The sequence below is a fragment of the Buteo buteo genome, chromosome 24, assembly GCF_964188355.1.
Source record: "Buteo buteo chromosome 24, bButBut1.hap1.1, whole genome shotgun sequence".
Taxonomy (NCBI): Eukaryota; Metazoa; Chordata; class Aves; order Accipitriformes; family Accipitridae; genus Buteo; species Buteo buteo.
Genome location: NC_134194.1, coordinates 7258437 through 7283652, shown reverse-complemented (window position 1 = coordinate 7283652; position 25216 = coordinate 7258437). Strand labels below are relative to the sequence as shown.

Below are 25216 nucleotides of genomic sequence, written 5' to 3'. Positions count from 1 at the left end.
CTCAGCCATTCCTCCCACCCTGGGGTTCAGGTGGCCTCGGATCCCCCTCCAGCAACCACACTCCCCATCAGTCTGCATACTTTAAGGAGACTTTTCTGCCACGGCTTCAAGAGATTAACTTTTTTTAGCACTGATTACCCAAACAGCCCTGCTGATGACACACCGCAATGGCATGAATTATTCAGCAGTGTAAGGATAAGCCGAGCTGCAGCCACGCTGGCATGGCACCCAGCCATCTCTGAGCATGGGCTGGCTTTTCCTCCTTTGATCTCTTGGGTGGATCAGCAGCAGCTCAGCATCCACCACACTGTGGCCATCAGCACATGCCAGGCTCTTTTTTCAGCTGCAGCCCCATTTTAGGCATAAACCAGGCTGCTGGGTCCCAGGACACAGCCAAGAAGCCAAGGCACAGCTTTGGTGGGGCAGAGAGAAGAGCCAAGCCCAGCAAGCCCATAAAGGCTCTGTCCACAACCTACTTGCACAAATGCATTCAGAAGAAAAATTGTAATTTTCAGAGCAGCAAAAGTGAAACGCTTTTATTTGAAATCCTCAGCAGAAGAAAAGTCTTGTATGCTGCTGCAGGGGTGGGAAAAACACAGGGTCTGACCCCAGCTGCCTGCTGGGCTCCAGGTCTCCTGCTCTCCCATGGATGCCCCCTCCTCCCCAAGCCCTTGTACTTGAGTGGTATTTGCAAAAAGGAAAAAAAGAAAGCAAAAAAAAAAAAAGTGATGAGTCCCAAAAGTTGTAGCACGTCCACTGGCATTAATGCCACACCACTGCCCCATCCAGCCTGGCACAGCAGAGTCCCCCCTTGGAGACGCCCAGACGTGCTCCAGACTTGGCCCAGGCCCTGCCAGGTAGTTTTACAACTGCCTCATGGAAAAGAAATCCCCATCTCACATCCCAGAGCCTTTTCACATAAAAAATAGATCATATTTATTGATTAAAGTAAGATACATGATTCAGGTGCAGCACCAGCTCTTCCACTGGGCAGCTGCACACGCTGTACGCTGATAATATCCATAGGCACAAGACATGTACATTAACCATTCCTAGATCTACACAGACAATTTCCTTGGTTAGAGCAGCCTATGATACACAAGTGTCAAGTTTTCATGTCCATCAGGTCCTGTGTCAGGTCATCCTGGCTCGGCAGAGCCCCTCACGCCACGTGCCCCACCGGCACGTCTAGCCCCATCTCCGAACATCCCCAGCTCACCCTGATAAAGGTGAAGAACTGCAAAAAACATTTAATGCTTCTGTGATATCCCAGTCTCCTTGGAAATGAGGTCTTCACCGCTGACTGCAAAATGCGTTTGGATGTTAGGAGCCCTGTCAGCAAACCCACTAACACCCAGTGCCAGGCTGGGGATATGCCCTGGCACACAGCTGTCCCCCAAAACACAGCCAGCCTTCTCACAGGATACTGACAGAGCTGAGGGCAAGCATCAGACGTCCCCTGCTCCTCACAGCATGCCCTCCTCTACCAAGGGTGACATTTCTGCACTCAAACCCAAGCCCCAAGGGCCATGTCAGGGTCGGTACAGAGCAATGGATGTGAATATTGCACTTTTCCAATCCACGGCATGCCCTAGAGCCCCCTTCTCCCTACCAGACCTGGGTGTTGCTCTCTATCCCCATGGTGTCCTCCAGATGGAAGGTATGACTTAAAGCTTTGCTCTGCTCATGACCAAGTGATGCCGAAGCGTGCCGAAACCTTCATCAGCACAGATTTGGAGGAGATGAGGTGAGCACCAAGAGACACAGCGAGCAGGTGAGGGACTGGAAAGGAGCAGCGACATGGCACAGACCTACCCTGCACCTGGCTGTGGGTCCACATACCAGCACAGGGCACCCAAAGCAGAGCTAGCAAAGGGGACACAGTGCAAGACACCGAAACACCACACATCGGGGAGGCAGGCTGCAGGGACGCCGCTCTGCACAGCCTTCTCCTCCCAGAAGCAGGTCAAACACCAAAAATAACCCCAAGCCTCCCTCACCCTCCATCAAAGATGGGAATGCAGCCCGCCAGTGCTATATTTGCACTCCTTTCCCACCACAGCCAGCAGCCTTTGTTCACACCCAGGGAGACATGGCTGTATGGGATGCAGGGATAAAGGCTCTCCAAAGGAAGCCACCGCGCTGCCGGCATTTGGGAGATGCTGCATTAGCAGGGAGGAGTTTGGCCCAGACACGGGGTTGTGGAGGAATGGATCAGCCAAAAGCTTTTTGCACCACTAGGAAAAGACATCCCATGGAGGGTGTATTTGCTCTCTTGTCTTAAGAAAAAAAAAAAAGAAAAAAAAAATAAATCCAGCAGAAAGGCAAGGAAACTCTTTAGGGAAGAAGCTGGGCTCACCGAGAAGAAGGAAAGCAGCAGCGTAGTGGGGACAGTCCCTCCCAGGCATGCACCAGCCACAACCCAAGAAGCAACAGGAGCACAGGGAGAAGTGCCAGAGAGCTGCATCCTACCTGGGGACAGGAGCTGGGGTGGAGGCAGAGGATGCAGAGGGAGTGGGACCAGGAAAGAAAGGGGAAAAGAAAAAAAAAAAAAACCCAACCATTATGGGGTTTTTGTATGTGATTTGACATTCAGTATTGGCCTGCAGATGCAGACGGAGCGTGCCGGGGCCAGCTCGGGCACTGTAAACAAGTTGATGTATTTTTGCGGCGTGCAGGCAGCACGCGGTGACCCCCAGGGACACCGCGTCCCACACAGGGAGAGGGCTGCCAGCCAAAGGCAACCGGATCGGACCCTTGTTAGGGCAGAGACCATTTGGCTCTGTGCACACCTCAGTTCTCTAACGCTTCTGAAAGCGACACGTTAGGTATGTGTGCCAGATGGGGAAAAAGAAGTGTCACTACTGAAAGCATGGGCCAGGGATCAGCAAATCCTCCCAGGCCAGGGAGGTGCTGTGCCCAGTGCCCAGCTCCAGGCACTGCTCAGCCCCCGAGGCGGCTGGAAACAGAGCTGGAGCACAGCAGGACCCAATGCCCACGTCTGGGGATCCCACTGTGGGAAAGCTGGGGGGCCCCAGGGTGCTCCGCACCTTGGGCTCTGCCCGCTCTCCCCACAAGGCTGGGGTGAGGAGGCAGCTCCATGCTCTCCAACCTGAGCTGAGGTTTTTCTGTTGCTGTAAAATAAAGTGCTGAGGGGAAAAAAAAAAAAAAACAAAAAAAACAAAAAAACCAAACAACTGGCACAAAAAAGAGCAGTCCCTGTTCCCCGTCCTGACTGAAGGGACGGGGGAAATACAGAAAGGCTGGGATTTTAAAAAAATAAAATAAAATAAAATAAAATAAAAATCTACATCCACAGGATTCCTCACCTCTCAAAGTGACTATTTACACAGGTACCGAGGGGGCTGTTTTGCTGTATCACCTGCCCAAAAAGCCCCCAGGGAAGGCACTGCCCCAGCCCAGATCCCACCTCCCCAGCCGGAGCCCAGCACGGGACCCTGCCGCAGCCGGGCAGCCGCGATGGTGGGCAGCCCCGTCCTCTCGCAGACCAAACCCACCGCGTTTCCCGAGAGGGGAGACCGTTCCCAGGAGACCAGCAGCGCCCGGTGCCCGTGCACCCCCGGCACGGCATCCGGAGGGGCCGGCAGGGCAGAGGGACCGTTACTGCACCACGGTACTGGTGCTGTTCACAACGGCGGCAGCGGGCGCTGCCAGCTCCACCAGCGCCTCGTACGTCCCCACCACGAAGCCCACGAAGCCGAAGAGGCTGATGGCGATGTCCTTGGCGATGACGAGGGGGTGCATGCCTTCTGCATAGTAGGTGGCGATCTCCAGCAGCGGAGGGAAGATGAGAGCCAGAGCGCTGCTGCTGACGGAGCCCACCAGCGAGATGACGATGTCCAAGCGTGGGATAAGGATGGCCAGCACGCCTGGAAAAGGAGCGGACACGATATTAGCGCTGCCAGCTCCCAGACAGCAGAGACTCTCCTCCCCCGAGTCAAAACAAGAAAAAACCCACCCCAGGGATGTCATCAGCTTGAATCAAACCTCTGCCCTTTTCCCTGACACAAGAGCTTTGAAGACATGGCTCCATATTTTTCCAGCGACTCCTCTCCAACAAGCAATTAAGCCGTTGCGTTGAGCTAAAGCGCAGCATGCAGACCAAACCTTTTTTGTTGCCCTGGGCACCACCACAGCGAGCTCCAGGGCTGAGCAGGATAGGTGCCCCGGCAAACAGATGCCGCTGGCAGAAGAGCGGCTGCCGGCATCCCCGGCCCCCTCGTGAGAGCCAGCATTCCTGCTCCCCACACCTGGGGAGCTGTAAAGCCTCAGAAACCCCATAAAAGCAGGAGACAGGAGGAAAAAGCCACCTCCCCCCACCCCGAATAAATTCGTGTGGTTTGCATGTGTTTAGAGCTGCTCCAGCAGCCGCCGAGCACCTACGGCACAGCCCGGGGGAGAACATTTGTTAGGTAAAAACTACAGCCAAGGAAAATCCCCCTGGGAGACTTCTGACAGCTCATGCTTAGCGGTGCAAACTCTGGCATATTCCTGCTCCCCCTCCTCCTGCTCGGGGCCAGGGGAGGACAGAGGGATGGTGCTTTCTCCTTCCAACCAGCCCACAGCCACCACCACCTCCAGGCTCCTCTCAGAGCAGCACAGTGTGGGCATTTGGGGAGCAGATCTAAAATAAAGGATTATCCAGGTCCCGTTTTGCAACCCGGAGCGGTGCCCCTCTGCACGCTCATGCGCTAAGCAAGCTCCCCATCCACAGCAACCTTGGCACTCAAGAGCATCGCTGCTGCTTTTTGGTCAAACAAAGCCTGAGTAAAAGGCAACCAGAGCTTTGCACAACAGAAGAGCACCCTCTGGCAAGCAAAGCAGACTTCAGCACTTAATAAGTGACCAAGAGAAATAAATTGGTTTATTGCCTTGAAAGCTCTGCTTAGAAATAGGAGACACCTAGAATCGTGGCAGCTACAGCCTCGGTGGAGAAGGGATGTCTCAAGGCTCCTTACTGGAGGGATTTGTTCACTCCCTGGCAATCGGCTACAGGCAAGAGAGGCTGTTGGAGCATCTCTGAGCCAAAGATCACCCACGGCACTGCAGGAGATGGAAGGCTTGGGATACTGACAGCAGGCAAAGACACAAACAGGAGATGGTCCTCCACATCCCCACCGCTCCAGCCCTGTAGTCATCTGGATAAGCCTAGAGACGAACCATCCCTCCACCATGGGGAACAACAGCAAAGGTCCCTGCTGAGCTGACCTGGAGGAAGTTTATCCCAGTGCTCAGCCCTGCACAGAGCCAAAGGTGCGCTCTGCCAGGTCTCTGCTGCAAGCAGCATCCCCGCTCCAGCAGCCTGTGGTGAAAGCCGAGCAGCCGACCGCCAACAGCATCCTCAGCCCACCCCACACTGCTCTTTGGACTCAAAGTAAACAAAATTATTAACTCCCCTCTAAACCAAGCAGAACTGAAGCACCAGCTGCCGTCCTCAGCCTCCAGGGGCAACGGTCGTGCTTTCTGCAGGTATTAATTCAAAGGGTTTTTAAGTGTGCTGGTTTTGAAGTCTAAGCTTAAAAGACTCCCATACACCAAATTGCATCCTCTCTTTGAAAGCCAAAGCCATGATGCGGGCTTGTTCTGCAGCCACGCAATCATCCGATGAATATTCATGCAACTCCCCTAATTACTTTTATCCTCGCCAACAGCCACAGTGATCTCTTACATGGAAGGGTAAGGGGAGGAGGTACAAAGGAACCAGCATCCTTCCACCAACACCTCTGCTGCCTCCCTACCCCGAAACAGGAGGGTACAGCCACTGCCGGTGCCTCAAGCCATCCCATCACTCCAAGCCTTTGCTTCTCTGGACAGGCACACCCCAACACCCTCCAGGAGAGGCTCCCATCCCACAGGCAGGCTCCGAGCCCGACCACAGCACCAGGGTGGCCAGAGCACATGGTCCAGCACAGCAGGATTTCATCCCTGCACCATCCCTCCAGCTGCAGGCATCGAGGCAGAATGTGCTTCAGGAACTCAGCACAGAGGAGATGAGGCTTTGTCCACCTCTGTTAATGCAGCGCTTCTGGCCCATCATTAGCAAGAGCCCAGAAGCCAGCAGCACCCTGCTCTCAGCCAGCTCCACCACCCTTGAGTTAGCACCACACTCCTCTCAAACCCAAACCAAAGCCAGGTAGGATGTGGGGCCAGGTCCCTGATGCTCAACTCTGATGCATCAGCAGCATCAAGCCATGGAGAAAAGCTCTTTTTCAGCAGATGATGCTCAGTCAAGCGTCTCAGCTGTGCTGATAACAGCAAGGATTTAGCCTTCAGGAACCAAAGCCAACCAAAATCAGATACTCCTGCACCTGATTTGCTCCACATCTTTCCCAAAGTTCCCCCAGGCTTGACCCCAGCAGCCTGCTCCACCAGAGCCTCACTTCAGGCACTAAACTCCATCAAGGGAAAGGGACCATTTGAGGCTGATCCAGCCAGACCTGCCTTGTGGCACACGCTCCACAGCCCAGCAGACTGCCACAGGCACGCTGGGGCTTTGGTTATGGGTCATGTACCATTGTCAGTTGTCTTCTGCCGTGCTACATGCTGCAATGAACGTGTGTGTATGAGGACACCCACTCCCCCACGGTCAGTGACCCCTTTGCAACCATGCCTTCGTCACGAGGAGCCTGGCTGCACGCTGCCTATGGAAAACAGCCTCCAGTCCGGGCTGCCCTGGCACCAGACCAGGTGCTGGGAGCGTTTCACACGAAGCTTGATGGGACCCGATGGCCCCCAAAAGGCCCGAGGCTCCATGGGGATCTGCCACCTCAAAATGATGTGGGAAGTTTACTATTCCTTAACTGAAAAGACCAGTCCCATATGGAGGGGGCAGAGGACCACTGCTGCTGCTCCTCAGAGGCCACTTTGGCCCTCTGGCTTGCATTAGCAAGGGCCAGGAGACTCCCTGCTGTGAAGGCTTTAGCAGCAAGGCAAGGGGCAGCAGGGCGAGGGGCAAAGGCTCTCGGCACCACCAGCCCACAGCGGGAAGGAGGTGCCACGTCCTCACAGGAGAACTCAGACAAGCCGCTTTCTACTCACAGGTCACGCTGACCAGGGCCACCCTGAGGAGCAGGTTGACCAGCCAGCCCCAGCGCTCCGACACCCGGGCGACGAGGGGAGGGATGACGATCTCAGCGGGCACGTAGAACTGCACTGCGTACGTGAAGAAAATCCCGAAGGAGAAGAGCAGCTTGACGGCTTGGTACAGCCTGCAAACAAGAAGGAAGAGACCCCATGAGACACGCTCTTGCTCCAGCCCCTGCGGCATCAGTGGCAGAAAGTAGAAGGGGAACACTCTGCCAAGAAGGACTTTTGTGTGCCAATGGTCTGCCCTGCTGAATGCTCTCCTGGAAAATTAGGGGTGATGCATTTAATCCACAAAGAGACCTTTCTTGGGCAAGAGATAGCAAGGAGACAGCACAACCTCCAAGCCACAGCAACACATGCCCCCACACCTAATCAGAGGCTTTAGTCCTGGCTTTGTGTACAGAATCATCAGGCCAGGAGTTGGGCCAGCAGCCTCTCAAGTGCTGCTTCCCCTTGGGAAAACTCACGGGCACAGATATTGAGAGCTATTTGAAAAAAACAAACAAACAAACAAACAAAAAAAAAAAAAAAAACAAAAAAACCACACACCCCAAAAAAAAACAAAAACAAGAAATATGTAGGCTCCATACCACCCTCTCCACTTGACCAGGCTGGACTCTGCAAGGTCTGCAGTGACACAGGACAGCCTTCTTCATGACTGTCCCCCACAGACAACACCCAAATACCCACTAGCACTGGTACTGCTGAGAGCCTGCAATCCTGACTTTTGACCAGTGACCCAAAATGAAGTTGCATCCATCACCCATCCCCAGAGGTCCCTCACCTTGACCTTCACTAACAATTTCTGAGCTGAAGGAAGAAAAAAACCTCCTTTTCTCCTACTCGTAACCAGCTGGATTTTATTCTCCATCTTGAAACAGGAGATGAAGAATATCTTAAAATAGGCTTATCAGCTGCAGCCATGAATATTTCACAGATTGCGATTACTGCTTGGCTTCTGAGGAGGGGGAAGAGGACAGCACCGCCGGGATAAGTCTGGGCTTACAAAGCAAATGTGATGCAAACGTCACCATCGCCACCTGCAACTCAGCCTCCTCCATAAAACAAAAAAGAGTAGCTATTTTTGGAATGCTGCATAATACATGTTTGGGGGGAAGACGGTTAAAAGAGCAGTTTGGGCTGAGCAAAAGGAAGGCAGAGTGCAGACAGGCTGCAAACAGCACCTTAGGCTTACCCCGAGTCAGATCTCACTATGTCCTAAATCCTACAGCAATGCAGCGGGAGGCAAGTGTGGCTGCAGGAGAGCGCCTGTCAAAAGCCACATCCCAGCACCATTTCTGCCCTCAGCTCCCCAGCAGCAGAAAAAGCCTCTCCAGAAGAGGAGCGATATCTAGTCACATCACATATGGTCCTACCCGTTCCCCAACTCAAGACATGCTGACCAAGCAGGAAACATGGGTCCTGGCCATACCACTTGGGTCAATACGAAGTGGATCCAAGCTGAGGAAGGTATCTGGCTCCTCCTGCCTTCTTACACGCCTTTACCTTCTTTGGGTCCAAGCCAGCACCCCTCTGTATGCTGGCTCTCAGCATCCAGCTGCTACTACAACAGTCTCAAACCAGAGAAGTCCAAGTATTCACATGCAAAACAACTTTGAACACTAGTGGCAGAGTTTGGTGGAGTCAAATGTTTCCCGCAATCATGGGGGATGGAGTTAGGGATCACCTAAGTGAATAGGATGTTATGCAAGTCCATGGGACCAGATCAGATGTATTCGAGGTTGTGGCCAACATCAGCCTGAAGCCGCTTTTATCATCTTTAAAAGAGCAGGGTGATCAGGGAGAAGTCCCACTGCCTGGGAAGAAGAACATATCCATCTTCAAGAAGGATGAGGGAAGCTACAGGCTAGTCAGCCTCACCTCAATCCCCAGAAAAGTATGGGCTAAGACCTCCTGGCATCCATTTCCAGGCACATATTTTCCATATCATGGAAATATCCTCACTGGGGACCTGGATGAGCTCTCGGTGACCCAGAGCACGCTCTCAGCAAGTTCCCAACAAGACCAACTTGGAGGGAATGGCTGACACACCTTGGAGCAGAACCTAAACAACATGGTGGCACAGGCAAAGTTCAAATGCAAACACAAAATCCCGCACATGGGAAGGGCTGGGGCCCGGCTTCCCATCTGGCCTGGAGAACAGGACCTGGAAGTCTTGGTGGGCAGCAAACTGAACATAAACCAGCAGCAGGACCTTGCAGTGATTAAGGTCAATCCCATACCTGGCTGTGTTAGCAAAAGCATAGCCAGCGGGTTAAGGGTAGGGATTCCTCTCGTTTGGGGCTTGTGAAGCTGCATCTTGAATGCTGTGTCCAGTCTTGAGACTCCCAGGACAGGACACACATTGACCTACCAGAGCAAGTTGAGTGGAGGCTGCTAAGATAGTTGGGGCTCAAGCACATGATGTACAAGGAGAGGCTGCGAGACCTGGGCTCATTCAGCATGAAGAGAAGGTTAAGGGGAATGTTATTACTGTCCAGCCACCAAATAGGAGGGCATAGAGAAGACAGAGACAGGCTCTTCTCGGAGTTGCACAGCAGAAGAATCAGGGGCAATGGGACAGAGTTGCATCCCAAAAGGGTAGTCGAGCACCAGAACAAAGGCCTGGAGAGGTGGGCAACCTTCCTCCTTACTGATACTCAAACTTTAAGCCGGCCCTGCTTTGAGCATGTGAGTGAACCGGGTGATCTCACAATGCCCTCTCCAACCTAAATTATCTTGTGATTCCATGGACAAACTAAGGACAAAGCTATCACAGAGTCCAGAGTGCGCCCACTCAGCCACACATGACTTGAGTGCATGGTAGCCTTGAGCCATCTACCCCATGGCCTGCATATCTTATCATTGTATTTTCAGTTAGTGATGCTGTAAAGCCATAAAGTGCTCCAGGGCAATCCACGATTAAGAGGTATTATTAAAAAAGGTACAGAATAAGGTTGGGGACCAATGCTGTACAGGTCAGGAACCAGGACAACAAGCTCAAAGGGCATTTTAAATATCAAGAAGAGGAAAAGCTCAAGCACTAGCCTTGATCCACAGAAAACACAGGTCCACACAAGGCCCTGACGAGACACTGCTCTGCCAACCACAGCAATCGCCTGCTTAACCCAGAGAGCCACACCAGGCCATCCCAATAAGCTGCAAAAAATGGCATATCCTCCTTTGACCGTAAGCTCTGTCATTACCTACCTCCAACTGGCCATATGCAACCAAACATCTTCCCCCTCACTACAGCATTTCTTCACTCTTCAGACAGTGGGGTGAAGCAACCCTTCCGAAGATGCGAGGAGGGATTTCTGCATAGCAGTGCAGTATTTCGGAGGCCGTGGTTAGACCTGGGCACTGGGAACCGACACACTCCTCATTTGAGGAAGCTGCGGTTATAGAGAAATGAGGCTGGAAAAGTCCTTAGTCATCCTGTAACTCAACAATTCCCGACACGTTCATCGAATCTGTTCTAGAGACCTCCAGGCAATGGCTACAGCCAAGGAAGAATGCAGCATCTCTGCCACAATGCTCACCTTGTCTCCCACGCTGCAGGCAAACCCATGACTTCTCACCCACAGCCATTATAACCAGCTTCTGCAGCCCAACACCTTTTACTGCTGGGGAGAAAACCCACAGGCAAAGCAGGATGTGCAAAACACTCATTTTAAGAGCAAGTCTTCACCCATCACCTACAGTTTACTGCATGGGAATACAGCGGTCAAGGCCTTAGCCCAAGTATCCCAGCCCTTACTTTAGATAACCCATTTCCAAGTCCAATATTTACAGCCTCCATTGAATGTTCTGCCAGGAAGCAACATGCACAAACACCCAAGTGTTTTGCTTGCTGAGTCACAAGGACCACAGCACGCCTTCCCTGCAGGCAGCCCGCAGGAGCCCTGCCACGTGCCCAGGCTTCCCCACGTGCTGCTTCCAAAGGGCTATTCTCTTCTCACTACCTGAAAAACCCTACAGTTTTTTTCAGAAAAGTACTTTTAACAGAAAGTGTGGATGCTCCTAGAAACATGCATTTGAAATAGGATCTTTCTGTAGCCTAGCAAGTCACAGAAATCCCATTACCCTCTTCTAAGGGAACATTATCCTTTAGAGCAAAGTTGAGATTTCCTGCAGAAGCCCCTCGGCCACATTACAGGTCAGCAGACATCGTTGCAGGCTGTGGTGTGACCTGGTGCCCTGTAGAGCCCAAGACCTGGATCTGACCTGCTTTCCACCTTCAGGAGAAGCAGCAGCATTTTATCCCCTCCACACCTCACTTTAACTTGCTGAGCGGATGGGATTCATGCCTAGTGTGCCTGGCACAGTGGGATTCAGATCTCCCTACAACACAGGCAGTTTTTGCACCAGTCCCATCCCTCCTCGCTGAGAGCAGGGACCTGGCAGAGCTCCCAGCCTCTGCAGGGGACAAGGCAGGGCTCTTGGCAGGAGCAGGACCTTCTGCCACACCAACATCCAGCAGTTCAGTCACTACACAGATCCACCATGAATGAAAGTCCATGTACTCAAACTGAAAGAAACCCACATAGCAATAACAAAAGCAAAAACAGGCTCTATTTTTTTTTAAATCTTTGCTTTCTCCAGAGCCCCAGCTGTGCAACTTGACAAGGTTAGCATGCACAAGCCCACCAGTGATTCAAGATTTGATTTCTGCCCAAATCCACTTCAACAGTGGGGAAGAGGCACCAAGTCATGCTGCACGGTGTTGGGCAGCTGCTAACAGCAGAGAGGATGGGCTGGGGAGGGGGACAGGCACCCCCAGCTCCAAATCTCACTCTAGTCTCTTGCAGGATTTCAAGCCAGCAGAGACCTCAAAGAGAAACTCTTGAACTTCAGAGTGCTCCTAAGCAAACCCGGAGAAACTGTGTTGCCACAGGACGGCTTTCCAAGAAGCCTCGTGGCATCAAAGCCAACCCTCAGCCCCAGCTCCACACCAAGACACAGGAGGTGCTGCCGTGCAAGTGGTACCTCTGCAGTGCGTACAGAAGAGCTTCTCTCCAGCTCCTCCTCACCTGTCAGCACCATGTCCTGCCACACAGACACCCCAAAGCAGCCTGTCATAAGAAGCAACAGAGATGGGTTTTTTCAGGACTTTCTCAAATAATCCCAAGCAGAGCAAGCTGGAAAAGGCATTTGTTCTAGATAATTTACACGCTCCACTTTTCTTGTCCCAAAGGCAAGAGAAACTGTTTGTATTTCTCCTCTGGGATGAATATGGAGCTGTTGCACTGAGCAACCACTCGTGCCCAGGGACAGACCAGCAGGCAGCCCAGTCAGCTGCTGCAACAGCCACCAGCCCCAGCGAGAGGAGAAATAACCCCTCCCAGTAAGCAGGTACAGGGTCAGGCCACGTGTATTTCCGCAGGGCTCCAGCCAGCGACTGGAGCATCTCGAGAGGCCTCGCCAGATCCCAGAGGAAGACAGACAGGTTTGGGGAGCTGCAGAGCTCACCCCCCACGGGAAGGAAGGGGTATCCTCACGGCACCAGCGCTCGCAGGCAAAGCGTTGGCTCAAGACAAGCCGCATCCAGGCACAACGCAGAGCCCAGGAGTGGGAGTTTGAGCTCCAGGACTGCAAACAAGGAACGCAGCCCACAGGTACAAACATCAGATCTCACCCACTCTGGGAGCTCCCAGCTTTGGGTTAGTTTTCCATGTGCTTCATTTGGGGAAGAGAAGCGGTTCAACAACCTTCTGATACAGCCGCTTGGGGACTGTGTTCAACATCTGCCAGCCAGAGTGCTGCTTAGCACCCAAGAAGACGCCACAAGGCTCCAAGAAAAAGGCAGGAGCTGCACCTACCCAGGCAGAGACCACCAGGGACCCCGAGGAAGCAGCCTGAGCCATAGAGCCAAGACCAAGCTCAGACACCGCAGCAACAAGCCTCTCTCCACCCCATACATCAGACAATCCTCATCAAGCTCCTTTGGATGGTTTGGCTATGGCACAGTTGATCCTTCCCCAAGCTCACCCAGATTAGTTCTCCTAAGGAACAATGTCCTCTGCTGCCCCCTCTCCCACCTCCCTGGCCGGGACCCTCCTTCCTCACCCCCCAGCCCCTCCACTCCCTCCAGGGACTCACCAGCAGTTGGGCAGGTTGAGTGTTATGCTGGCCTGAATGTCTGCCCTGAAGCGCAGGTACCCCAGGACGCTCAGGCTGATGTACAAGATGGTGACAACGGTCATCCCCACGTACAGAATGACTGGGAACTGCCGGGGGTTCTTCATCTTGTTTTCCAGAGGCAGCACCTGGGAGAGGAGGAGGATGATGACGACTGAGCAGCAGGTTGCCCCCGTTCCTCTATACCTCTCAGCCCTGGAAAGCAGTAGGGGCAGCCCACGGCCAAGCACAGCCCTCCATGCCAGGGGAGAGGATGGTCATTTGTGGAGCCTGGAGAACCCAGCTGAAAAAGCCGCTGTACTAGAAATCTGATTTCTGTGCTCCCATTTGAGACCTTCATGCTCGGCATGGCAAGTCTCCAGCAGGGTCACTCATGCCCTTGTCTTAATGAAGGGATCTGCTCCCTCCCCTTGGCAAGAGCTGTGCCCATTGGTGCCTGGCATCTTGGGGCGATGCCATCCGCCCCATGCCTTGGTTGCATTACACTCTGCACCCCAAAACAGCGCAGCCATGCCCACTGGGACAGGCCCATCATGTTACATTGTCTTACTTTCCCCAGCAGACCCCAGAAAGATCAAGACGCTTTCTCCTCTCCTATCAAGTTTGTCCTGATAGATTTCAACCAGGCAGGACAATAAAAAAAAGGAAGGACAGAGGCAAGTCCCTCACCTCTATACTACTAATGCTTGTTTTCAAATACAGGACTTCAGCAAACATTTTTATAGCAGTCCTTGGGTGGTGAGGATTTCAAGAAGAGACACAGTGGCAGAGCTGGTGAGGAGGCAGGACCAAAAAAGCTTTTATTTGCTACTCCACCTCCAAGTCATGTGAGGAAGAGACTATTTGTGCCTCGCTGCCAGCAAGAGCCCTCTGCCCTGGGCACAGCATTCAGTAAACACCCCTCCTGTAATGGATTTGGCCTTCTCCAGCCCTTTGTTTACACAGCCAGCTTATATTAAGAGATGAAAACATTTTTTCCTCCTTTGAAGGGAGCTCCTGGAAACAACCCACAACATCTTATGGAGCCATTAAGCTCTCCACCCACCCACCCAGCTTCTTTCACAGACACAGCCGGTCTATTTACAGCATCTTGTACAAGAGCCACATGCAAATCCAGCCCCACAGCAGACTGGGGCCACGCGGCTGCCGAAGGGAGATCTCAATGCCTCCACAGCAGGGTGGGAAGGAATGGATCACGTTTTTTTTGTGTCATGCTTTTTGGCCTCCCACTTAGGCAGCTTCAGGATCCAGCCAGGTAACAAGACTCCGGATGATTCCTCGTCCGCTGGTCAACCAGCGGAGCCAAAGGCAGCTGCCGGTGTGATTCCCAGCAGAGCCTGGTCTACTGCCAGATACAGCCACCTTCAAAGGAGCAACCAACCTCCTGAGGTTTGGAGCATGTGCTCCTCCAGCCTCAGATGGAAGCAACAGGGTTTGACCCAGGAGATAGCCTGGAGGCTAAAGCTAACAGCATCATCCAGAACTTGAGCTACTGTCAGAGAAGTTCATCTGCAAATACAGCTGCAACGCAGAGCAGGTGCTGCGGCAAGCCCGAGCACAGGCTGAGCCTCCTGTGCAGGCAGCCCCGCTGCCACACGCCGAGACTTACCACCCCGATGCCTTCGAAAGCAAAGATCGCGGTGCCAAAAAACAGAGGGTAGGTCTTCCAGGCTGCTGCTAGAGGCAGGTCACTGGGATCAGGAATGTCCTGGAAAAAAGCCCACGCAGAGTTCAGATGCGGGGACGATAGGGAGGACCTGGCCTGCTCCCATCGCTCCCTGTCGCAGCCCCACGCCACAGGGAAAGCCCTGCGGAGCAGAGGGTAACCGCCGTGCCCACAGGAGCGAGCAGCACCCCACCGCATGCAAACACCCCACTGTCAAGCTCCCTCCACCTGCCAAAACACGAGACATCGCAGAAATGACAGAGGGGAGCCATACATGCATACCCTGACGATGTACTGGTAGATCAGGACGAGGCTGACAAGCATGGCCACGTTGGCCAGCATGGAGAAGATGGACAGGACCTTGAGATTCTGGATGAACGTGAGCAGCACCACGAAAGGCAGGATGGAAAGCATGTATAGCCGGGAGTCCATAGTGGGGGTCATGGCCACTGTCCTGTTCGAGTTGCAGTCATTGGTGGTCCCGTTTGCTGCAGATATGACCTGGGGAAGCACAGGAAGGCTTGATGAACCGCATCACGCAGGACTGAGAGCCACGGATCTTGGCAGCCCATCCTAGATGGGTCAGAATACTACCCCATCAGCTCACTTTCAAACACAGCTAGTCAATTAAAATCAAAGCAACATGGGTTTTCAGGTAGTTTCAAAGCAAATCCTTGTTACCTTGCTAGGAGCAGAGGTGGGACTAGCTATGGCATCTGAGCTGAGGCCAGGCTCGCTGAGCACACGAACCCAGCAGCCAAGAGCACCAAGGGCAGAGGTTGGTTTGCACTGCCCACATGGCCAGTTGAGAAGAGAGGAAAGAGGCGTTAAGTGCTGTTTCCTCAAAAATGTTTTTCCCTCTTGCTGCACCATGTTACACTCAACATCACACACCCCTTCAGTCACCCAATGCCCTGTTCCCATGCAAGGACATCTGGAAGCTACTGCTGGCCCCCAGCTTCGCTTTCTTCATGGAAAATCATCCTTTCCTTGGGGTCTTTCATTCCAAAGGCACTCGAGGCCATGTGCTCGCCTCTAGAGACAGTTCTGCCCCAGGACCCGGGTGGCTGAGCCCTCCCTCCGAAGGAGCACGGGCATGCTGTGGATCACCAATACAACCACGACCAAGCTGGTTCAGGAACCAGGTGCCATCTGGCCACTGCAGCAAAGGGCTGCCTGCAAACTAATTTAACCTGCTCCAGAACAAGTCCTGCCCCAGAGGAGAGGCCAAAGAGCTTCTGTGCAAATCAGCATCCTCCATGGGAGAGGGCAGCACAGAGCCACGCACCCATAGGGCAGCGCTGCTCGAGCCCTGGCCCGCCCTGCCTCTCCACGGTTTGCTCCAAAGCTGTCTTCCAAACCAGACCTCTGCCCAGCACAGCAGCACCTAGCCCAAGGTACCCCCTGCACCATCGCTCCCCATCTAACACGCTATTCCTGACCACAAAAAGAAACAAGCAAGAAACTCCCCACCCAAAAAATTCCAAAACCAAAGACAAGGGGTTTCCCAGCTGTGGCCTAAAATGAGCTGGATTTGCAGGTTTTTGCAAATTTCCCTTACGGCTTGAGCCAGCCTTCAATCTCCGCTGCAAGGGGCCAAGCAGAAAGAAGCCCACCTCCAAAAAGCAGCAAGGGGCCATTCGCGGGGAGCAGGGGGCCAGCAGCAGCCCAGCCCCACGTGCTCACCCTGCTCGCTCCTGCTCTCAGGGCTGTTGGTGTCAGAGCACCGATGTTCACCCATTTACTCCTCCCGGCCATCCCACAGGGCAGCACAAAGGGAATCTCCTTAGCTGCTGCTCCCGGAGCAAGGGCAGAACCCATCCATCCTCTGCCACCCCCCCTTCACTGCCCCAGGAACCACCTCTGAAGCTGATGGGTATCAGGGAAGAGCTGATGAAGGGCACGGCTGCGGTGGTAGCGACCGGACCACTGCTGCAAGAGCAGAGCAGGAGCACATGGGGGAACAATGCTGACTGGTGCCTGCGAGGCACTGAGCTGGTGGAGGCTGGGAACAGAGACTCATTATTCCCAGTTTCTTATAGCACAGGAGCCAGCCAAGCCGTTCAGGGTTTCTGTTTATTTTCTCCTGACGCCTGGCAGAAGGAAACTCTTTCCCTAAAGATGTAATTAAGCTCCAGAGCCACAGGATGAGGAAAGAAACAGGAATGCAAACAGGTTCAAGAAAGGGAGAAGAGAGGTTCATGGCAGGTCCTGGTACCCATATGTTACCATCAACAGAGAGTATCAATAAACTAATTAACTGAGGTGGGCAGGACATCAAAGGCACAGTCCCTCTGCTGTCACCTCACTCCTGCCTTCCCTCACTAGGAACAGCCCCTGCTTCCCCTGGGTGACACGGATGGCTCCAGTGCCTCCGCACGTGGAGCAAAGTCACAGGGACTCTCAGAAAAACCTGCCCTGTTTGAACAGGAAAACCAATCCTCCAAAATACCCAGACAGAGGAGCAGTACCTTCCCGAGCAGCATCAGCTACAGAAACCAGACCTTTGGTGGAGAACAAGGCCATGACACAGGAACTAAAAACAATCCAGGCACCTCCACACCCCCTCTCGCCTTCCCCTTGCTCACAAAGGAAGGACTAAGTCTAACCTGTTTCAGATTGTCAGCCAGGAAGACAAAGTAGACGCAGCAGAAACCCAACTGAGTGATGATCAAGAAAAGTCCCACTATACGCCTAGAAAAGAAAAAAAAAAGACCATTTGTTAGTCAGGCCATACAGAAATAAGAGCAACTTCAGTTGCTTGGGGCTGCACTCAAACACTGCAGCAATGCTGCTCTTCCCAGGGCTTGAGGTGTGCAGGTCAGAGCATGCCCAGCTCTCGCTTCTCCTCAATGATCGTGAGAGAGGACTGTATCTCCACCTAACCTCACAGACCTCGGGCTCCCTCGATCACAGGAATGGGTGGATGTTTGAGCACCTGATGTGCAATGATCTGTGTGACATCCACAGGGCTGGTAGCATCCCTGAGAGCAGCCATTGGATATGCTCAGTGTCTAACAAGATGGGCCAGCATTGCAATACATGTTATTTACCCCTTTGTTACGCTGCAGATACTTACTTCCCCCCTCCTTTAGTATAAGCCACATCTGTTTGGGGACAGGACTGGGTCAAAGACCTCAACGTTACCCCCTGGGGGACACTGAGCACTCAAGGTAGGTGAGCCAAATAACATTTTATGTCACTTGTGCTCATCTGCTGACACAGCTCAGAGACCAGCCATCTCTTCTGTCCCAGCTGCAGCACATGCTGGGCTTAAAGACTAGTCCTCTGCCTGGAGCAGGGGAACAGGTACCTTCCCCAGACAGCATGTGTCCGCAGCCAGGCGCTGGGAGTTGACTCCAGCCCATACATCACGGCACCCCCGTAGTCCACAAACTGTTTCTGGAACCTGTGCAGAGAAGAAAGAGAGAAGGGACGTCAAATCAGCCCTGTCTGCTGGTTTCCAAAGCGAATGATGACATTAATGGGAAAACAGTTCCTGTGAAATAGCCCAGAAGCAGTTCCCGACTTTGAGGCTTCAACACGGGCAACTTGCTGCTAGGAGACTTCAGAAAAACCACAGGGCTTCTTGTGAAAGAAGGAAGAGCCGCAGGAGCACCAGTGCCAAGAAGGGGAGTTGCTCCTTACCTGTAGCAGAAGTGATGGGCACATTTCACCAGGATGCCCATGCAGTGCACAGCCACGACTCCCATCACCACCAGGCTCAGAGGACCCAGCTGCAGGGGAAGAGAGGGGGAAGGCTGCACTCTGATGGCCAAAGGCAGACCTGCACGATGGGTTTTACTTCCAGACAAAACCCCACGGGCTCCATGAGCCGAAACACAGCTTGAGGCTGAACGGGAGCTCGGGTGCTGCTCCCAGGAACCAGCCCCTCAGGACCAAGTAACCCCACAGAGAGCCACGAGCTTGGCAGGAATGATGCAAAAGCAGCAAGTTGGGGCAGTTTGGGTTTAGCAAAGCGCTTCCAGGATTGTTTTTCAAACTATCTTGCACATCACTATTACACAGGTGACAAAGAGCTCACGGTCTGGACAAAGGAAGTTGTCTTTTTTAATTATTTTTATTTTTCAATCTGAACAACAGGAATACTGCGTTGCTGTGGGCAAGGAAACCTGGAGCAGAGCAGCGAGGTGCTCCCATCTCTCACACAGGTGGCAGTTGCTCGGGCATGATGCAGACACAGAGGAGCTGAGCTTTGGGACAGAAGCTGGGGGGAGATGTGACAGTGGCCGGAGGCTGCTGTTTGACCTCCAAGCATGACCTCAGCCCTCAGGCAGCAAAGCTGCATCACATCCACTGACCTCAACACGGCCAGAGCTGCGAGGCTGGGCCAGCCTACGTGAAACCCCGCAGAGGGAAGCGTGCCGCCATCTCCCATCACCAGCCTTAACCGCTGACTGACGGGGCTCGTTACATGCGTGCTGTGCTCGTAGGACCCTCCGGAGGCACACAGCATGCTCAGCACAGACCGACTGGGACAAACCAAGGTGGAGGCTGCGCTGAACCTGCCATGACCAGGGCAAGGAGATGCCACCCAAGTGCAGCACCAAGCATTTTGGGAGAAAGGGGCTGATGCCACAGGGGCCAGGGCGGTGACACCCAGCTGGGTGCGGGGGCACGGACCCAGTGCCCTGCCTGACCCCAGCAGAGGAAACCGCAGCCCTGACTCACGCACTGAACTCACGGAGATTAGCCAGCACAACGCAGGAGTGGCAAGAACAGTCTCAGCAGCAAATGAAGCAAACCACAGAGCCCCGGGTGCAAAAGCTCACAAGCCGACAAGCACCAAGAGGCATCTCAGCAGGGAGTCAAGCCCTAACACTGGCCACGCAAGCGGCCCAACGCCCTGAGGTCACTCTGCCCCACGAGCTCCCGCACAGCAGGGCTGAGAGCCGCCTTACCAGGATGCCGGCGTTCTTCACAGCCAGAGGCAGCCCCAGCAGTCCCGTGCCAATATTCCCCTTTAGGAGGTGGATCAGGGTCTGGTACCACCTGAGGGAGAGAAGAGGCAGAGATGACCATCAGCCGATGCCTGCATCCAGACCACGCACAGTCTCAGCCCTCAGTTCATCCCGCTCAGGGTCCAGCAGCTCTGAGCTGCTGTGGGAAACACACATGGAGGTCTGGGTCCTGTCCCCTGAAGGTAGCTCAGCCCAGTGGGACTGAGGAAGGACAGGAAGCAAAGACTCAACAAACAGATTTTGGGTGGGCATTTGCAAAACCGGCTTCAAGGCAAAACCCAGCATGAGCGCAGCTCAGCACCAAGGGGCTGCACAACAAGAAAGTCTCTGAGTTGAAGGGATGGGTCTCCCTCAGCATCCTCTGCCCACCTGGGTGAATAAGGCACAAGGAAGCCCCCAGGACATGGCTGCAACATGCCCATGTATCCTCTGAAGGTGGACATGCTGTTTGCTCACCACAGCTCCCCATAGAACCAAGCTGGAACAGGGGAATATTGGGAAAAGCATCAAACGCTGCCCACTGGTGGCGAGCCCAGCTTCACCGGAGAGCAGAGCGCAACTGGGGCAGCTGCTCGCTTGGTGCCAGCATCCCAAACAGGCAGGACCACAGCTCTGCCCTTGCCATCCCCAGGAGAGACTCCCCATAAAACCACAGCTCCACCATCCTCTAGCAAAGCCGGCAGGCAGCAGAGAGCCACCGTTGCCTCCTCCACCCTCCCCAGGTGCTGGGCCAGCCCGGGAGGGAGGGAAGCATCACTCACGTTGTCCCATTGGTCTCCCCGAAGCGCTGATAGGACTCAGGGTGGGCAAAGCCGTTCATGCCACCGGGTGGGCTTCCCTCTGGCGTGACGTCCGTGGAGCTGTAGTCGTTGTAGTCCTCACTGCGGAGGCGCCGGGTGGACATGGTCCCTGTGGAGGGAGCTGCATTAGTGGTGTCCAGCTCGACATCCCCCTTCCCAGGCTCCTTGGGGTCAGCCATCGTGCAGAGAGACCAGCTCGTACTGCCGGAGCAAGGTCTCCTTCAAGGGCTTTTATACAGCAATGTGCTCCCGCCCAAGCAATCGCTGGGCTGGCATGTCCTAAGGTCAAAGGTGCATGGCACATTCCCACTGGCTCTTCCTGCAGGCTCGTGCCCCTGTTTCGGGCACACCCAGGCAGGACAGGCTCGGGATCCTGCAAGGCAGAGCCTGGATGCGACCCACTTCACGTCAGGCAAGGGATCTGCGTACCCCTGCTCTAAGGGTGGCGAGCGTGGCACCACAGCCACAGGCAGCGGGGCAGGGAGGGACATGCTGGCAGTGTGTCCCAGCCCTGGCACTCGGGCTGTCAAGAGGACAGCCAGGAAAGAGCAACTGCTTTTAACCCACAACAGTTTGCTGCAAGGGAACAGCTTGCTCATGCCAGGGAAGGGTAAGTTTTCTGACTTCTCTTTTTTTTTTAATTGAAGACTTTTTATTAAAAAGAATTTTAAAAAAATTGATTACACTGCATCAGGTGGGAACACAGCCCACACTGACAGGAAACCACCCACCCCAAAGTTTTCACAGCCACGGAGGTGCCTGTGGAACTAAGGGGCTTCCCAGGATAAGGCACCCGCACAACGCGGAGCCCTTGCTCCAACGAAAACCCCAGCAGGGTCCTGCAAGCCAGGAGCACCAGCACAAGCCCTCCCCAGGGACACAAGCCTCCTGCCTTCCGCTGGAAAGCAGTCAGCTGGTTTAATTCCCACATGTGCCCTGAAGAGCTCCTGCTGCTTCTGCACAGCCTGCTGCTCCCCTCCCAAAAAAAGCCTTTGCTTCCTCCAGCCCCTCAGACACACCCAGCACCCCGAGTACCCATCGGGAAAGAGCATCAGAGGGAGGGAAATTATCTACCAGGCTCCTGCCACAGCCTGGTGACTCAGTCCCTGAACCAAGGCTCCTCTGGGATGTCATGCCCCAGGCATCATCATCACCCCAGCAGTCCCAGTTCTCCCCAGGCACTGGTGGGGAGACAGGCCAGGGCTGAGCGGATGCAGCAGAGAAATATCGCTACCACAAACGGGCTCGTTTCCTGCCAGAGTGCTCCTCGGGCGCCTGACGGGTCACGCGAGCACCCACAGGATGCGGCCCCGGCACAGATCTAAACGTTTGGCTGTGCAGGAAAAGCTCAGCCCCGGCTGCTCTGCTCCATCCCCAGAGCCCCAGCACCACTCTCTGCAAACCTGGCTGCTACATGCAAAAACAAGCCAAGAGTTGCAATCGCTGGGGGGGTCCAGCCTTGCAACCAGAAGGGAAGCAGGGAGGAAGGGACTTTGCTTGTCTGTGGATGCTTGCTCCAGATCCAGGCTGTTCGGGAGCAGTTACTCAGGCTGCAACAATGCTGCTTTATTTCCTGCAGCACCAGGCAACACTGGCAGCAGAAACCAGAGCCAGTTGGTCCCGTGCAATACCAGCCTCCAGAGCAGCGGTGAGCCCAGCTCGCAGGCAGGCGCTCCAGAGCTGAAGGCAGCACATGCATCAGTCTTGCACAGCCTCCTCCCTCGCAGCCACGCCACGTAACCATGTCCTGAACTGGCTCCGCCACAGGCAAGGCAATCCAGCAAGGCAGGGACCAGGAAAAGCGGCAGCATTAGTTTACACAAGGAAAGCGTTAGAAGCTATTTGTCATTGGTGACAGACCCAAGGGGCAGAGGAGAGACTTGGGAGGCTTTGCGTAGCACCAAAGGCTGGTAGTGGGCAAGGACAGCAGGCAGAGGAGGTGACAGGGTTGGGTCAGGCATGGACACCCCTCCCCAAAGATGGCCTGCACATTATCTGAAGTACCCAACAGTGACATCCTCCAGATAAAACACAACACGGTTACATCAGTCTGCCTGATCACTCCCTGCAATTTATTTTTTTTTTCCCCCCAAGCAGGACCAGCTGCTTTTTGCTTTGAAGAGCCAGGGAAATGTGCTCATCATGACTTGCCTTCTTTGTGTCTGGATTAAAGGTTGCATAGCAGCAGGGAGCAAGCACTTGGCTCCCCCACAGTCAATAAGAAGAAGCTGCAAAACTTGTCTCATCCACACAATTAATATTTCAAACTGAACCAAAACCCCAGTACATCATTTCCTCGTCATTACAAAGAGCAAAGACAGGAACAGCCACATTCGGTTTCCACTTTAAACCCAACTCCTTGGCCACTTTCATGCGCTTTTTTTTTTCCCCTCCCTACGCATACAAGCAATTTCATTGTGGTAAGCAAAGTGCCTAGGAAAGGTGTGGGGGGTGGGTAGGGAGGGATGTAACAGCTATTTGTCCCTTAGAGTGACAACCTCACACCAGAAGCCAGAAGCAAGATGCAACTTGCTGCTGACCCTGACAGCTCTCCCCAGCTGAGCAGGAGCTGCGTGCAGAACAGGCAACGTGAAATCTTCCGGAAAAGTAAGCTGCACAGCAAAACTCACTGTCGCTTCCCATCAAGCGTGTTGAATCCTTTATTTCCAAAGCGCTGCTCGTAACCCATCTCAGTGTGACACAAGAAAGAGCTGGTGCTGCCAGATCCCTCTCCCACTTTGCCCCTCTCCCCTGCCTACAGGGAGGCTGAGGCCGAGCCCCTTCCCCAGGCCGCTATGCCCACACCAGCACGACACCTCCCAGACACGATGGCCACACCAGCTGTGTCCCCACAGCATTGGTCCTCTCACCCCTGTGTTACCCAGTGCTCCCGCAGCCCCAGACTCACCTTTCCAGCACTTTGCAGCACGGCCTGGTCCCTCCAGCCCGACTTCTCCCCACAGGGAGGCTGCTTGGCACAAACCCCCCACCAGTCCCCACAGCTCCCCCACACAGGAGCACAGCCGCACCCCGCAGAGTGCAGGGCTCCATGCGCCCTCCAGCTCGTCCTCCCCGCAATGCCACACAGCACCCCGCACCCTTACCTCACACCTTGGTGCACACTGCAGGGGGCTGTGCCCCCACATGCTGCATGGCACCCCTGGACACTCCGAGGGGAACCCCACGGACTGCCAGCACCCCTGCAGGGCACCACCAGCACATACCCCTGGGTACTCATGCAGGGTCTAGGCAGACCCGTACACTCACGGGGGCTCTGAGCACCCTGAGGCACCGCTGCAGGCTGCCAGGACCTCCAGGGACCTCTGGGCACCCCTGCAAGCTGCCAGCACCCTCTCAGGCTCCAAGTATCCACATACACATGGCCACGTATATGGGCTACCAGCACCCCCAAGCTCCCCTGAGCACCCATGCGGGCTGCCAGCACGCTTCTGCACCCCGACCACCCATATCTGATGCCAGCACCCCCAGGGACCTCTGGGGACCCACGCAAGCTGCCAGCACCCCCCACGCTCTGAGCACCCCCCTACCCACCCAGCCACGTACAAGGGCTGCCAGCGACTCCCTAGACCCCTGACTCCTGTCACCGCACCCAAGCTCCCCTCAGCATCCACGCAGGCTGCCAGCTCGCTCCTGCACCCCTGAACACCCACGCGAGCTGCCAGCACCCAGGGGACCCCGCGCACCCACGGGGGCTACCGGCCACCCCGCGCACCCTGCGGGCTGCCCCCACCTCCCTCCATCCCTGAGCACCCCCGCACGCTGACAACCGGCTGACAGCCCCCTCCCGCACCCCCACGGACCGACAGCCCCCCCCCCCCCCCCGTGGCCCCGCACCTCGCCACCGACCGCCCCACGCCGCGCCGCTCGGACCCCGCCGGGCCCGCTCCCTCGGCCGCGCCGTCACGTGACAGCCGGCTCAGCTGACGGCGGCGCCCGCGCCTGCGCACGGAGAGCGGTGAGGGCGCGGGGCGGGGCGAGGGGCGGAGGGGCGGGGCGAGGCGGGCGGAGGGGCGGGGCGAGGCGGGCGGAGGGGCGGGGCGAGGCGGGCGGAGGGGCGGGGCGAGGCGGGCGGAGGGGCGGGGCGAGGCGCGGCGGAGCACTGCGGCGCCGCCTGGCGGACGCGGCGGTGGCGGCGGGCGGGCTGCGAGTCGCTGCCACGAGTGGGGCAAATGCGGGCACGGCTGAGCCCTGAACCCCTCCACGCGTGGGCAAAGAGGGGCATCTCCCCCCCCCCCCCCCCAGCGGGGCTATTCCTTGGGCAAGGCCTGCAGAGCAAGGCAGGCGTCAGGGAGATAGATGGTCACTGGGATGAGCGACACCCTCAAAGACCCCCAGCGTGGGCTGTGCCTCCCGTGGGTGGGGGGCTGTGTCCCTGTGTCCGAAAGCAGCGCCTGCAGATCCCCGCTGTGCCCCTTGCCTCGTGGCTGCTTACACTCAGCTCTTCCGGCTGCAGCATCCTCCACCGCTGCCCCCAGCCCAGCCCCAACACCACTTTTGCT

The 25216-nt window shown here is 55.1% G+C and overlaps 1 protein-coding gene across 2 annotated transcripts; it reads right to left on the bottom strand.

The window, feature by feature from the left end:
* Nucleotides 1–908: 908 nt before the first annotated feature.
* On the bottom strand, nt 909–24630 carry LOC142044307 (proton-coupled amino acid transporter 1-like). 2 transcript variants are annotated; one of them, XM_075056597.1, is made up of 11 exons: nt 24552–24630; nt 20658–20805; nt 19837–19927; nt 18563–18651; nt 18228–18323; nt 17524–17608; nt 15197–15415; nt 14858–14956; nt 13210–13376; nt 7060–7229; nt 909–3890 (listed from the first exon to the last, which is right to left on the bottom strand). In XM_075056597.1, exons 2-11 carry the CDS (start codon nt 20798–20800, stop codon nt 3622–3624), a joined length of 1428 nt encoding a protein of 475 aa, XP_074912698.1. In that variant the 5' UTR covers nt 20801–20805; nt 24552–24630; the 3' UTR covers nt 909–3621. The 2 variants fall into 2 exon arrangements, with proteins under 2 accessions (XP_074912698.1, XP_074912696.1); XM_075056595.1 differs by lacking the exon at nt 24552–24630 and adding an exon at nt 23605–24337.
* Between the last annotated feature and the right edge of the window lie 586 nt (nt 24631–25216).

Coding starts and splice junctions, on each gene's coding strand:
- LOC142044307 (XM_075056595.1), bottom strand. CDS start 23,842: ATGTGGGGGCACAGCCCCCTGCAGTGTGCACCAAGGTGTGAGGTAAGG. Junction 18,652..19,836: donor TGAAGAACGCCGGCATCCTG/GTAAGGCGGCTC, acceptor CTTCCCCTGCAG/CTGGGTCCTCTGAGCCTGGT. Junction 3,891..7,059: donor GGCCCTGGTCAGCGTGACCT/GTGAGTAGAAAG, acceptor CTCCTTTTCCAG/GCGTGCTGGCCATCCTTATC.